The sequence below is a fragment of the Mobula hypostoma genome, chromosome 6 (assembly GCF_963921235.1).
Source record: "Mobula hypostoma chromosome 6, sMobHyp1.1, whole genome shotgun sequence".
In the NCBI taxonomy this organism is placed as follows: domain Eukaryota; kingdom Metazoa; phylum Chordata; class Chondrichthyes; order Myliobatiformes; family Myliobatidae; genus Mobula; species Mobula hypostoma.
Window position 1 is genome coordinate 53,558,775 of NC_086102.1, and position 13,854 is coordinate 53,572,628.

The 13,854-nt window shown below is 40.8% G+C and overlaps 1 protein-coding gene across 1 annotated transcript in view; it reads left to right on the forward strand.

Annotated features, from left to right (window-relative positions):
* The window catches only part of nsun3 (NOP2/Sun RNA methyltransferase 3), a 47,604-nt gene extending 34,545 nt beyond the window's left edge, over positions 1 to 13,059 (forward strand). The window contains exon 6 of the mRNA XM_063050837.1: positions 11,589 to 13,059. Within this exon, the coding sequence (XP_062906907.1) occupies positions 11,589 to 11,850 (262 nt within the window). The 3' untranslated portion in view covers positions 11,851 to 13,059. The remainder of the gene's footprint in view (positions 1 to 11,588) is intronic.
* Positions 13,060 to 13,854: the final 795 nt, after the last annotated feature.

Here is a 13,854-nt window from a genome sequence, read left to right on the forward strand (position 1 = left end):
TTCCTAAATGTTAAAAAAGAACCCGCATTTACCACCTCGTCTGGCAGCTCATTCCATACTCCCACCACTCTCTGTGTGAAGAAGCCCCCTCTAATGTTCCCTTTAAACTTTTCCCCACTCACCCTTAACCCATGTCCTCTGGTTTTTTTCTCCCCTTGCCTCAGTGGAAAAAGCCTGCTTGCATTCACTCTATCTATACCCATCATAATTTTATATACCGCTATCAAATCTCTCCTCATTCTTCTATGCTCCAGGGAATAAAGTCCTAACCTATTCAACCTTTCTCTGTAACTGAGTTTCTCAAGTCCCGGCTACATCCTTGTAAACCTTCTCTGCACTCTTTCAACCTTATTTATATCCTTCCTGTAATTTGGTGACCAAAACTGAACACAATACTCCAGATTCGGCCTCACCAATGCCTTATACAACCTCATCATAACATTCCAGCTCTTATACTCAATACTTAAATTAATAAAGGCCAATGTACCAAAAGTTCACTTTACGACCCTATCTACCTGTGATGCCACTTTTAGGGAATTTTGTATCTGTATTCCCAGATCCCTCTGTTCCACTGCACTCCTCAGTGCCTTACCATTAACCCTGTATGTTCTACCTTGGTTTGTCCTTCCAGCGTGCAATACCTCACACTTGTCTGTATTAAACTGCATCTGCCATTTTTCAGCCCATTTTTCCAGTTGGTCCAAGTCCCTCTGCAGGCTCTGAAAACCTTCCTCACTGTCTACTACACCTCCAATCTTTTGTATCATCAGCAAATTTGCTGATCTAATTTACCACATTATCATCCAGATCATTGATATAGATGACAAATAACAATGGACCCAGCACTGATCCTGTGGCACACCACTAGTCACAGGTCTCCACTCGGAGAAGCAATTCTCTACTACCACTCTTCGGCTTCTTCCATTGAGCCAATGTCTAATCCAATTTACCACCTAGACAATATCCACTGCCTTCCCTCCATCCACTTTCCTGGTTACCTCCTTGAAAAACTCCAATAGATTGGTCAAACATGACCTACCACGCACAAAGCCATGTTGACTCTCCCTAATAAGTCCCTGTCTATCTAAATGCTTGTAGATACTGTCTCTTAGTACTCCCTCCAATAATTTACCTTCTACTGACGTTAAACTTACCCGCCTATAATTTCCCGGATTACTTTTCGATCCTTTTTTAAACAACGGAACAACATGAGCCACTCTCCAATCCTCCGGCACCTCACCTGTAGACAGAGACATTTTAAATATTTCTGCCAGGGCCCCTGCAATTTCAACACTAGTCTCCTTCAAGGTCCGAGGGAAGACCCTGTCAGGTCCCGGGGACTTATCCACTTTAATTTTCCTCAAGACAGGAAGGACCTCCTCCTTTTTGATCAGTACAGTTTCCATGATCTCACTACTTGTTTCCCTTAATTCTGTAGACTTCATGCCAGTTTCCTTCGTAAATACAAACGCAAAAAACCTATTTAAGATCTCCCCCATTTCCTTTGGTTCCGCACATAGCCGACCACTCTGATGTTCAAGAGGACTAATTTTATCCCTTACAATCCTTTTGCTCTTAATATACCTGTAAAAGCTCTTTGGATTATCCTTCACTTCGACTGCCAAGGCAACCTCATGTCTTCTTTTAGCCCTCCTGATTTTTTTCTTAAGTATTTTCTTGCACTTCTTATACTCCTCAAGCACCTTATTTACTCCCTGCTTCCTATACATGTCATACAACTCTCTCTTCTTCTTTATCAGAGTTGCAATATCCCTTGAGAACCAAGGTTCCTTATTCCTATTCACTTTGCCTTTAATCCTGACAGGAACATACAAATTCTGCACTCTCAAAATTTCTCCTTTGAAGGCTTCCCACCTACCGATCACATCCTTACCAGAGAACAACCTGTCCCAATCCACAATTTTTAGATACTTTCTCATTTCTTCAAATTTGGCTTTCTTCCAGTTAAGAACCTCAACCCTAGGACCAGATCTATCCTTGTCCATGATCAAGTTGAAACTAATGGTGTTATGATCACTGGAACCAAAGTGCTCCCCTACACAGACTTCTGTCACTTGTCGTAACTCGTTTCCTAACAGGAGATCCAGTATTGCATCCCCTCTAGTTGGTCCCTCTATATATTGATTTAGAAAACTTTCCTGAACACATTTTACAAACTCTAAGCTATCAAGACCCCTAACAGTATGGGAGTCCCAATCAATATATGGAAAATTAAAATCCCCTACCACCACAACTTTATGTTTCCTGCAGTTGCCTGCTATCTCTCTGCAGATTTGCTCTTCCAATTCTCGTTGACTATTGGTGGTCTGTAATACAATCCCACTAATGTGACCATACCTTTCCTGTTTCTCAGCTCCACCCACAAGGACTCAGTAGACAAGCCCTCTAATCTGTCCTGCCTGAGCACTGCTGTAATATTTTCCCTAACAATGCCACTCCCCCACCTTTCATTCCGCTGCCTCGATCACATCTGAAACATCGGAACCCTGGAATATTAAGCTGCCAGTCCTGCCCCTCCTGTAGCCAAGTTTCACTAATTGCTATTCGCTAATTCCACTTGGTCTGCTATGTTGCATAAACTGCATCACAGAAAAGGATGTTGTCTTTCAAGCTCCCCATGGAAGGAGATTACTAGGTGAATAGAGGAGACAGATTGAAGGAATGTGATCAAAGTTTCCTTGAGTAAGTGTTAACCTTCCCACTGACTCTTGGAGACATCTGGTCCATGACCACACAGAGTGCAGAAGCAGCAATCAGGATGGTGTGAAGAATCTCAAGTCTGCATGGCGAGTGCACCAAGGACATGTATGCATGCCAAAGGTAGTGCACTACCTCATAAACTACCCTCCCAGTCAGCTATTTCCTGCCCCATTTCTGGAAGAGTCTGTGATTTTGAAAATTGGTCTCTTTGGTGTTCCTTAATCTCAAGAGACTGGTGAAGAAAATGGCATATACACCAAATTTACAAAAATCTTAGGACAATTGTTTAAAAATGTATAACTGATTTTCAATCTTTTCACCTTTAGATGAGGTTTTGATTAAGGCTTTTAGTGATATTTCAGTTTCAGTGATAACTGACTACTTAGTGCAGTATTAAAACTGCCTTAAAGTATAAGATTGATGTATATTATAATTCATACTAACCAAACTACATAATTTGCACAGATTTACGAATGAAATATAACATTGGAAGTTACTCTTTAAATAGGCCAACTAAATGTTGACTATATGAGAACTGTCCCTATCAGCTCATATAAGTATCTGAAGTTCAACTTTGTAAATCTCACTGGTGGTCTTCTCAATCTTAGCCCAGAGATGCAAAATCTAGGCTTCCATTTTAACTACCTACCATCATCAGAAATGCCCGATTAGGATGATTAAAGGTTATATAGTGGATAGTAATTGTTGTGTTCAAAGCTATCAAGATTGTTTGATGAAATAAAGTAGAATCTCTGAACAGTAAGTATTCCGGAGGCTTTGAAGAGCATAACAAATAGGAGTTTGTGGTAGGTCATTCAGCCTCGTGAGTTTGTTCTGTCATTTATTGTTCCAGATGATTTTTTATCGTAATTCCACATTTACACTTCATCCTTAAGTTCACTAGTGTCCAAATATCTACACTGGAAAGTCTCAACAAGTCAATCAGCATACAATTGATATCATCGTTCTAAGTCATTCATTTTGTTTCTAACTGAACAGATGCTGCCTCATCTTGAATCTTTTCAGCATTTTCCTTTTTAATATCCATTTGCCCTGCGAAAGAAGCTAATTATTTCACAATTGTGATTGGAGTTCTTCATCCCATAATAAAGAAAAAGAATGATCTTCTGTATTTAATGTGCCATCATTACAGAATATTTATCTGATTGCTGAAAGAGAAATTCAACTTTTTGTTGTATTAACAAGGAATTTGAATTAATTCCTTACATTTGATTACAAAATAATTTCCTTTTATTTGAGTAGTGTGATAAGATAATCATTCAAAAGTACATGATTAGTTATCAGATTGAGGTGACTAATATGTAACTGAGGAACTTGGCTGGAGTGATTTAAGGTGAAACACAACTGTGTAAGTTTTCATGTTTAAGTTTCTCCTCTTAAACTTTAAGCCAAGTAGGCTGTCTCATTCTCTGCCTCAAACTTTGTATATTTGGCAAAATAACTAAAATCTATCCTTAGTAATTGGTATTTACTCTTGCAAATAGACCCATGCCATCTGAAGTGTAGTTTTACTGCCCAGTACTTCTGTCACTTATTGAGGAGTTCTGAATATAATAATCTAATGTGTCCCAGTCATCGACACTTCCCTATATTTTTAATGGTTGATTGTTAAGCACAATCAAGATAGTTTGTTTTTGATTAAAATGTATATTGAGCAATATGCAGTTGCTGACTGTTAGAGTGGATTTTTTTGGGGGTAGATGATTTGTTTACACTTAAATGACTGGCCACCGGACTTCTATTTTAACTGTTTGACAAAGGACTGTGGATTGAGTCCACCACAATGGGCTTCCTAAAAGGTGTAAATACCAGGTGCTTCTGGTGCCTGGTGCTGTAGTTTTGAAGACAGTATTATCTATACTTTATAAATATTAATTGTCTTCTACGTTAGCATGTAAATTGCCAAATAAATGTATTGTGGATTGAACTAAAGGCTGTGGATACCAACACAGTCATGTTGGCGTCGGAAGGAAAGGATAGTGTGATATTTTGTATGTAACTTCAAAGGGAAGCATTGTCTATGCAACTTTTTAAGTAGCGATTGCCTTTGTGTTTAGCATATAAATATCATAGTCATAGTCATACTTTATTGATCCTGGGGGAAATTAGTTTTCATTACAGTTGCACCATAAATAATAAATAGTAATAGAACCATAAATAGTTAAATAGTAATATGTAAATTATGCCAGTAAATTATGAAATAAATTCAGGACCAGCCTATCGGCTCAGGGTGTCTGATCCTCCAAGGGAGGAATTGTAAAGTTTGATGGACACAGGCAGGAATGACTTCCTATGACGCTCTGTGCTGCATCTCGGAGGAATGAGTCTCTGGCTGAATGTACTCCTGTGCCCACCCAGTACATTATGTAGTGGATGGGAGACATTGACCAAGATGGCATGCAACTTGGACAGCATCCGCTTTTCAGACACCACCGTCAGAGAGTCCATTTCCATCCCTACAACATCACTGGCCTTATGAATGAGTTTGTTGATTCTGTTGGTGTCTGCTACCCTCAGCCTGCTGCCCCAGCATACAACAGCAAACATGATAGCACTGGCCACCACAGACTCGTAGAACATCCTCAGCATCGTCCAGCAGATGTTAAAGGACCTCAATCTCCTCAGGAAATAGAGATGGCTCTGACCCTTCTTGTAGACAGCCTCAGTGTTCTTAGACCAGTCGGTTTCTTGTGAATTGGTATCCCCAGGTATTTGTAATCCTCCATCATGTCCACACTGACCCCCTGGATGGAAACAGGGATCACCGGTACCTTTGCTGTCCTCAGGTCTACCACCAGCTCCTTAGTCTTTTTCACATTAAGCTGCAGATAATTCTGCTCACACCATGTGACAAAGTTTCCTACCGTAGCCCTGTACTCAACTTCATCTCCCTTGCTGATGCATCCAACAATGGCAGAGTCATCAGAAAACTTCTGAAGATGACAAGACTCTGTGCAGTAGTTGAAGTCTGAGGTGTAAATGGCGAAGAAAAAGGGAGACAAGACGGTCCCCTGTGGAGCCCCAGTGCTGCTGATCACTCTGTCGGACACACAGTGTTTCAAGCACACGTACTGTGGTCTGCCAGTCAGGTAATCAAGAATTCATGATATCAGGGAAGCATCCACCTGCATCACTGTCAGCTTCTCCCCCACCAGAGCAGGGCGGATGGTGTTGAACGCACTGGAGAAGTCAAAAAACATGACCCTCACAGTGCTCGCTGGCTTGTCCAGGTGGGTGTAGACACGGTTCAGCAGGTAGACGATGGCATCCTCAACTCCTAGTCGGGGCTGGTAGGCGAACTGGAGGGGATCTAAGTGTGGCCTGACCATAGGCCGGAGCAGCTCCAGAACAAGTCTGTCCAGGGTCTTCATAATGTGGGAGGTCAATGCCACCGGTCTGTAGTCATTGAGGCCGCTGCGGGGCGCGTCTTCGGGACAGAGACGAGGCAGGACGTCTTCCACAGTACAGGAACCCTCCAGAGCCCCAGGCTCATGTCGAATACATGGCGAAGTACTCCACATAGCTGAGGGGCATATGCTTTGAGCACCCTGGTACTGACACCATCCGGTCCTGCAGCCTTGCTTGGGTTGAGATATTTCAGCTGTCTTCTCACCTGTTCAGCCGTGAAGCCCACCATGGTGGTTTCGTGTGGGGGAGTGGTATAGTCATGAGAGCAGGGTGGGGGACTGTGAGGAGGGGAGAGTGGAATATGTGTTGGTCGGGGGCCGACATCAGATGGCTCATGTGGGGGATGGGCAGGGGTCACAATGTCAAATCTGTTAAAGAACAGGTTAAGTTTGATGGCCCTCATCCCCTCCAGACCTCTCTCATGTTGTTCTGCTGGAGTTTCCACTCAAGCTTCCTCCTGTATCTGTCTTTAGCCTCCCTGATCCTGGCTTTCAGGTCCCTCTGTATTGCCCTCAGCTCCTCCCTATTTCCATCTCTAAACACCCTCTTTTTAGCGTTCAGGATGTCCTTAATGTCCTTTGTCACCCATGGCTTGTTATTTGAATAACAAAGGACAGTTCTTGTCAGAACATTGCAGTCCACTCAGAAGTTAATGTAATCAGTGATGCATTCTGTGAGCCCATCAATATCCTCTCCATGTGGCTCACAGAGTGCCTGCCAGTCTGTCACCTCAAAACAACCCTGGAGCACCTCATAAGCCTCCTCTGACCATTTCCTCACTGTCCTCGAGGTTGCAGGTTTACTCTTCACCAGAGGCAGGTAGCAGGGTTTTAGATGCACCAGGTTGTGATCTGACCTTCGCAGTGGGGGGAGGGGAGAGGAGCTGTATTCATCCTTAACGTTAGCACACATCAAATCCAGAGTCCTCTCCCCTCTGGTTGTACAGCTCACATACTGCGTGAAGTTGGGCAGTGTTCTAGCCATGGTAACCTGGTTGAAGTCACATCGAGCCCACAGTTAGCTAGCAGACCTTTCTGCGGAAAGCGTCTCCGTCCGTAAGATGCCTACTGTACCTTGTGTCGAATAAAGAAGCTGCTTTTTATCTACCAGTGACTCTGTCTCTCCGGTGATTTCATCCACGCTACAACACTGACGTCCTTACCATCTGTGTTGTAATGGGCTATAATTGAACTACCACTGGTCATGCAAGCCTTGCCTGCAGATAAAACAAATGGATAACATTCTGGTGTGACCTACCTGAACTTGGGGCTGAAAGATTCCAATAAACTTTATGTAATGACTGCCAGTAGAACTTATTCTTGCTCTTCTGCACGTCACATGTAAAGGTTGAAACAATGGCCTTGAAATTACCATCAACATACATCAAAGTGCTGGTGAACGCAGCAGGCCAGGCAGCATCTATAGGAAGAGGCGCAGTCGACGTTTCAGGCCGAGACCCTTCGTCAGGACTAACTGAAGGAAGAGTGAATAAGGGAATTACCATTTCAGTTTTCCCCCAGTAAAATTAAATCTATTCTGCAGAAGATTTGAAAACCTGTACAGGCAAAATGTAATACTTGGTTATGTTAGAGGTGTGATACAGCCTCTGAATTTGGGTTTCTAGGGATCAAATTTTAATTGCTCTGAGTTTGTATCCAAATTCTGCACATTTCCATGAGGTGGCACTGTTGATCAGAGAGATATTCTAACCAATAATTCTAAAGATAAAAAAACAAAACCAACTTAGTTCATAATCATTTTAAAACAATAAACATTTAGAAATAGCAGATACTCAATGACAGCAATAGTTTTTACGTATAAAATATGACTGTTGGAATAATACTCTTTGAAGGAATGTATATCCAACTTTATGGCAAATTGGATACTGTCTGCTGTCAGTTACAGTTATATTTGAAGATCTGTTGCCAAAAATCATGGCAGTCGGTCCACTGCTGTGACAATGATTGACACTAACCATCAAAAGTAGAATTTTTTCACTTGTGTATCTGAAAAGAATGTTTGGTCAGATATAGCAGTCAACAATTTGAGAGCGGGGAAAAGAATCTTGGAGGTCCAGGCAGTGGCTGATTATTTGACTATTGAAAGATGGTACCCTCAAATATAAATAATTCCATTTTGGCTGAATGCTCTTATGAATCAAACAATAGATCAACCATTCACAGACATCCCACCCTGCAAAAACTCATTTCAGGGAGGTAGCACCACAGCCCCCCACAACCCCATATCCCCCCCGCCCACCCCTCGGTCGACCTCCAAGGGTGTATGTAATACTTTGTTTAGTGATTTTGTCTTATCTGTAAACCAAGTTGGGTATATGCAGAAAATGTGACATTAAAATATGTACTTATATTATCATGTTTATTCTATTACAACTTAAAGCAAGTCTACAGGGAGTTTGGCCTCATCAAGTAGAACATCAATAGCGTAGCTCCTTAGCAGGCAGCCAACTAGTTTAAATAATGTTAGCTATGCTAATGAACGAATGATGCCTGTTAAACTCACCTCAACATGTCTTTTACATTTTAACCCACCATGGGCAATAGAAAAATTACTGTTGCAAACAGTGCAGTGAGCAACATTGTCATTATTTTTGAGGTCAACTGTAAAGCCCGCCCAGAGAAAAAACTGATAGGTCTACTTAGCAGGGGTCTGCAATCATTTTTGCACCGCAGGCTGGTTTAATGTTGACAATATTCTTACGGACCGGGGGCGGGGGTGTTAATCACAACCGGAATATAGGTGATAAGTTAATCGCATCATAACATTTCAAGTAACATTTGGATATTAAACACACAGCACGTATTTTCCCCACATGAACATATAAAATCATTGCAACACACCAATATTGCTGAATCAGTGGGAGCCCTGGGCTTGTTTTCCTGCAATAGCACGGTCCTATCGAGGAGTGTTGGGAGACAGCGATACTTGAAGGGGTTCCTTCTGTCCAGTCTATTCCGCAATTTAGTTTTCGTTGCATTCATTGCAGAAAACTCCGCTTCACAGAGATATGTTGGAAATGGAAGCAACGTTTTCAGTGCTTTCGTGGCTATCTCAGGATATTCAGCCTTGTCTTTGATCCAGAATGCCGGCAGAGATGTTATATCAAACATACTTTTCAGCCCATCATCATTTTCAAGCTCGAGGAGTTGATCTTCTTCCCGCGCTGACATGGACGATTCACCGGGGACATTCACAAATGGGTCACGGACCCATTCCTTTGCACGTCTCGGGTCACTGATGACCTCGCGTGCTTTAAGTTCAACAGTGCATGACAGAGAATGAGGAAGGTGCAGCTGACTCATATCATTTCACATCGCCAAATCATATTGTTTCCTGGTGGCCTGGTGGTTGGGAACCATTCTTAGCACGAAGAGAGACCAATCAGGATGCTCGCTCTCCCTCTCCCTCTCAAAAAAATCTATTTCCAGGATATTGTATATAACTTCCGGGCGTCAGGGAGCCACTATCGATATGTGGCAGACTCCCGGGACTTCCAGGAGAGGTGGGATGTCTGCATTCAATTACATTGAATTGGCACTATTCTGACAGTACTTATTGGTATACTTTGGATATCAACTGTAATAATACATCACATTGTTTCAGAAACTACTTTCTGCAATGCGTTTGTGCCCAATCAGGGACCTGAAAAGATAAAATATGATAGCTAAAATTCAAATACCAATTCTTCAGAAGTGTTTTGTAATCAATGAAAATAACAATCAGAGTAAGCAAAATAAAACAATTTCCTAACGAAGTGTCTTATTAAACTATGAAACTTTTCCAGCTTTTGTAACATGAATGATCATGCTTTATAAATTGTACAAAAGTAGCTCTATTTTTCAGATACAGTGGTAATAATGTGGACAAAATTTAACCAAGTGACTGCTCCGTTAAAATGTGTTACCAAAACTATTTGCTCACATTTATACGATTTTTAAAATCATCAAAATAAACTTGTTTGCTGCAGCACATACTATTTGAAGTGAATGTTTTGCTACATTTGTGTATTTTGTTAACTGAAAATTTGTCACCTACAACGCATTTATTACTTCATCCTAATACATGCTTAACAGTGATGCTGACACAGTCACCCTTTACTGGAACAACACACATCAAAGTTGCTGGTGAACGCAGCAGGCCAGGCAGCATCTCTAGGAAGAGGTACAGAGATGCTGCCTGGCCTGCTGCGTTCACCAGCAACTTTGACATGTGTTGCTTGAATTTCCAGCATCTGCAGAATTCCTGTTGTTTGTTGTTTACCCTTTACTGGAAACTAGTTTTCAGTACATAATGTGATACCCTTATTGAATCAGCTCCTTTTTGCTTAATTGGTTGTTTTCAGCAACTCACAATTCCAGAAACTAATTTAGAAGGAGATTTATGTGGAGAGCTACGTACTGCAAAATTCCAAATACCACACTGTCTGGTAGAATAGTTAACTTTGCGATTTATTTCAGTTGATTGCCATTTTATTGTTAATATTAATAATGGAATTAATTGCATATAAACTTTTTCCATTGGTTGATATGTTACATGTTGTTACATGTCAAGTCCTATGTCTTTAGCATGCTGAAGTACTTTAATGGTAATTAATTTTGTATTCTAAACTGATGTGTATCTAACAGAGTTAGTAACACAGCCATTGCTTCAAAAGTCAAATAAAATTTAAAGGTTTGTTTCATTTACATCCAAGCAACAATGGTTATTCAGGCTCCACAATTGGAATGCTTAAACTGGATTGAAAAATGCTATTAAGAAGCCCATGCATGTTTATTAGAAGGTTGACCTAAAATTGTAAACATGCGGTATATATCTCTTGTTTATGTTTCTTGTGCTACTTAATACATTTCATTTCCTTAAGTCTACATTTTTCACATTGATCAGCAGTTGATATTAATCTGTTTATTTTAAATTGTTAAGCCCTTAATTAGGCAATGCATGGTAAAAATTATGCAAATATAAAAAAGATGTTCTAAAAATAATCCAGAAGAACTGAAACCACAATTTTCTTCTTGATGGATTACTTTCATTAGACAACAGCTAGCAATGCACAGTTGTGAAACTTGTATATGGCATAGGCTCGCAATGTTAACTTCATTTGGGGAAAAATCTTTAAAATGAAACGTCTTCTAAATTTTCTAGTTTATTACTGACACCAACTCTAAGTTCGCTTGATATTAAAATATATATATTTACTTCCAAACTGATTCAGTATATCTACCTGTGGTTTAATATTGATAGAGCCAGAATGATTGAGATGTACTATGGCATGACTTGAAACACATTTTAGAATGTCCCAATAGAGAGAACTCTTTATCTAAAGATATTGTATAATGACAAAAATAATGTTTTTTTTCAATTTCTATTATGCATTTGACATAACTTACGTGACGTAACCTTTTACTGGTGACTTGCAGGTCAGCTCTTGAGGCGTTGTGTCCTGGAGGGACAATGGTTTATTCTACGTGTACACTATCTCGAGCAGAAAATGATGATGTTGTGGCCTCTCTCCTGAATTCTTGTGACAACGTTCAGACTGTGGATTTAACAGACTTGGCATGTTCCCTTGTTCATAGCTTTACATTTGCTGAAGGTGTACAGCATGGACTGTTAGTTGTGCCTGAAAAGGATAAAACTTGGGGCCCAATGTATGTCAGCAAATTATGGAAGACACATTGACTTGAAATCGAGGTATGAGCTCAAAAGATGGATATGCGTGATGATAATATAATAGGCTGAGCTAATTTAAGACTTTTGTTAACTTGCAGAAATTTTAAAAATTGCCTCAAATAATTGTATACATTAATAAAATTAAATTTTTCAGATGTGAATGATTTACAGAATTAATAATTTTTTGTAATTATTTAACAAGAAAAGATTGTTAACTTATGATAAATTACAGAATATGGTACTATTTTACTATTTTGTAAAATATGTTGTTTTGTGCCTGAAGTAGTTCTGGTGTTATTTTGCTGAAAATCATGATAGAAATTGTGTGGAATACCAGAATTGTCATTTACAGTTAATGAGATTCCAGGTAATGCAAAGATCAGTAATTTCCTGAAGCCTAATACAGGTTTCCCCCGCCATCCGAAGGTAGAGCGTTCTTATGAAACAGTTCGTAAGCAGGAACGTCGTAAAGTGAAAAAGCAATTGCCATTTATTTATATGGGAAAAATTTGTGACCGTTCGCAGACCCAAAAAATAACCTACCAAATCATGCCAAATAACACATAAAACCTAAAATAACAGTAACATATACTAAAAGCAGGAATGATATGATAAATGTACAGCCTATATAAAGGAGAAATACTTTTCTACAATCATTGCCGCACTGTCCACCTTAGCGAAAATCTCATGCAAGCGCTCTAGGCAGAAACGGCTGCTCACAGGCACGTGTTTAAGCAATGCTGGCTGGAATGTAGTTCCAGGTGAGGAGCTTGGCTGCTCGGGGTGCACTACCTTTTTTCGTATCAGTGAAAACACCTTCTGTTAGCGAAAACAGGTAGCTAATGTAGGTCTTTCGAAACAGCGAGGTTTCGTAAAGTGAACATTCAAAAAGTGGAGGACACTTGTATTCTGCATCCCATGGTGCTTGAAGGAGTAGCCCTAAAAATTGTGGGTATTTTCCAACTTTTTTTGAACTTTGGAGTCATTCCATCGGATTGGAGAAAAAGCTGACATTACCCTAATATTTAAAAAGTAGAGAGGAGCATGGATATCTTGTTTCATTTATATAGGGCTTTGTTAAGGAAGTACCTTGAGTATTGAGGCAACACACATCAAAGTTGCTGGTGAATGCAGCAGGCCAGGCAGCATCTCTAGGAAGAGGTACAGTTGACATTTCAGGCCGAAACCCTTCGTCAGGACTAACTGAAGAAAGAGCTAGTAAGAGATTTAGAAGTGGGAGGGGGAGGGGGAGATCCAAAATGATAGGAGAAGACAGGAGGGGGAGGGACGGAGCCAAGAGCTGGACAGGTGATTGGCAAAAGAGGTATGAGAGGATCATGGGACAGGAGGCCCAGGGAGAAAGAAAAGGGGGAGGGGGGGAGCCCAGAGGATGGGCAAGGGGTATAGTCAGAGGGAGAAAAAGGAGAGTGAGAGAAAGAATGTGTGTATATAAATAACGGATGGGGTACGAGGGGGAGGTGGGGCATTAGCGGAAGTTAGAGAAATTAATGTTCATGCCATCAGGTTGGAGGCTACCCAGACAAAATATCAGGTGTTGTTCCTCCAACCTGAGTGTGGCTTCATCTTTACAGTAGAGGAGACCGTGGATAGCCATGTCAGAATGGGAATGGGATGTGGAATTAAAATGTGTGCCCACTGGGAGATCTTGAGTATTGTCGTGTCGACCTTGAGTATTGAGTTCAGTTTTGGATTTTATCTGAAGAAGGTTGTTTTTGCTGTGGAGGGAGTTTTAGCAAAAGTCGCCAGACTAATTCCTAGGACGGCAGGACTGATGTATGAAGAGAGGTGGTCAATTGGGCTTACATTCTCAGAATTTAGCTGTTTGAGAGGGAAATTTTACAAATACTAACAGGACTAGACAGGTTAGATGCAGGAAGGATGTTGCTGATGGCAGGGTAGTCCAGGACCAGGAGTCACAATGTAGAGCTGAGGAAAATTTACTGACAATTTACTGCAGCGGTCCCCAACCACCGGGCCGTGGGGAAGCGATAT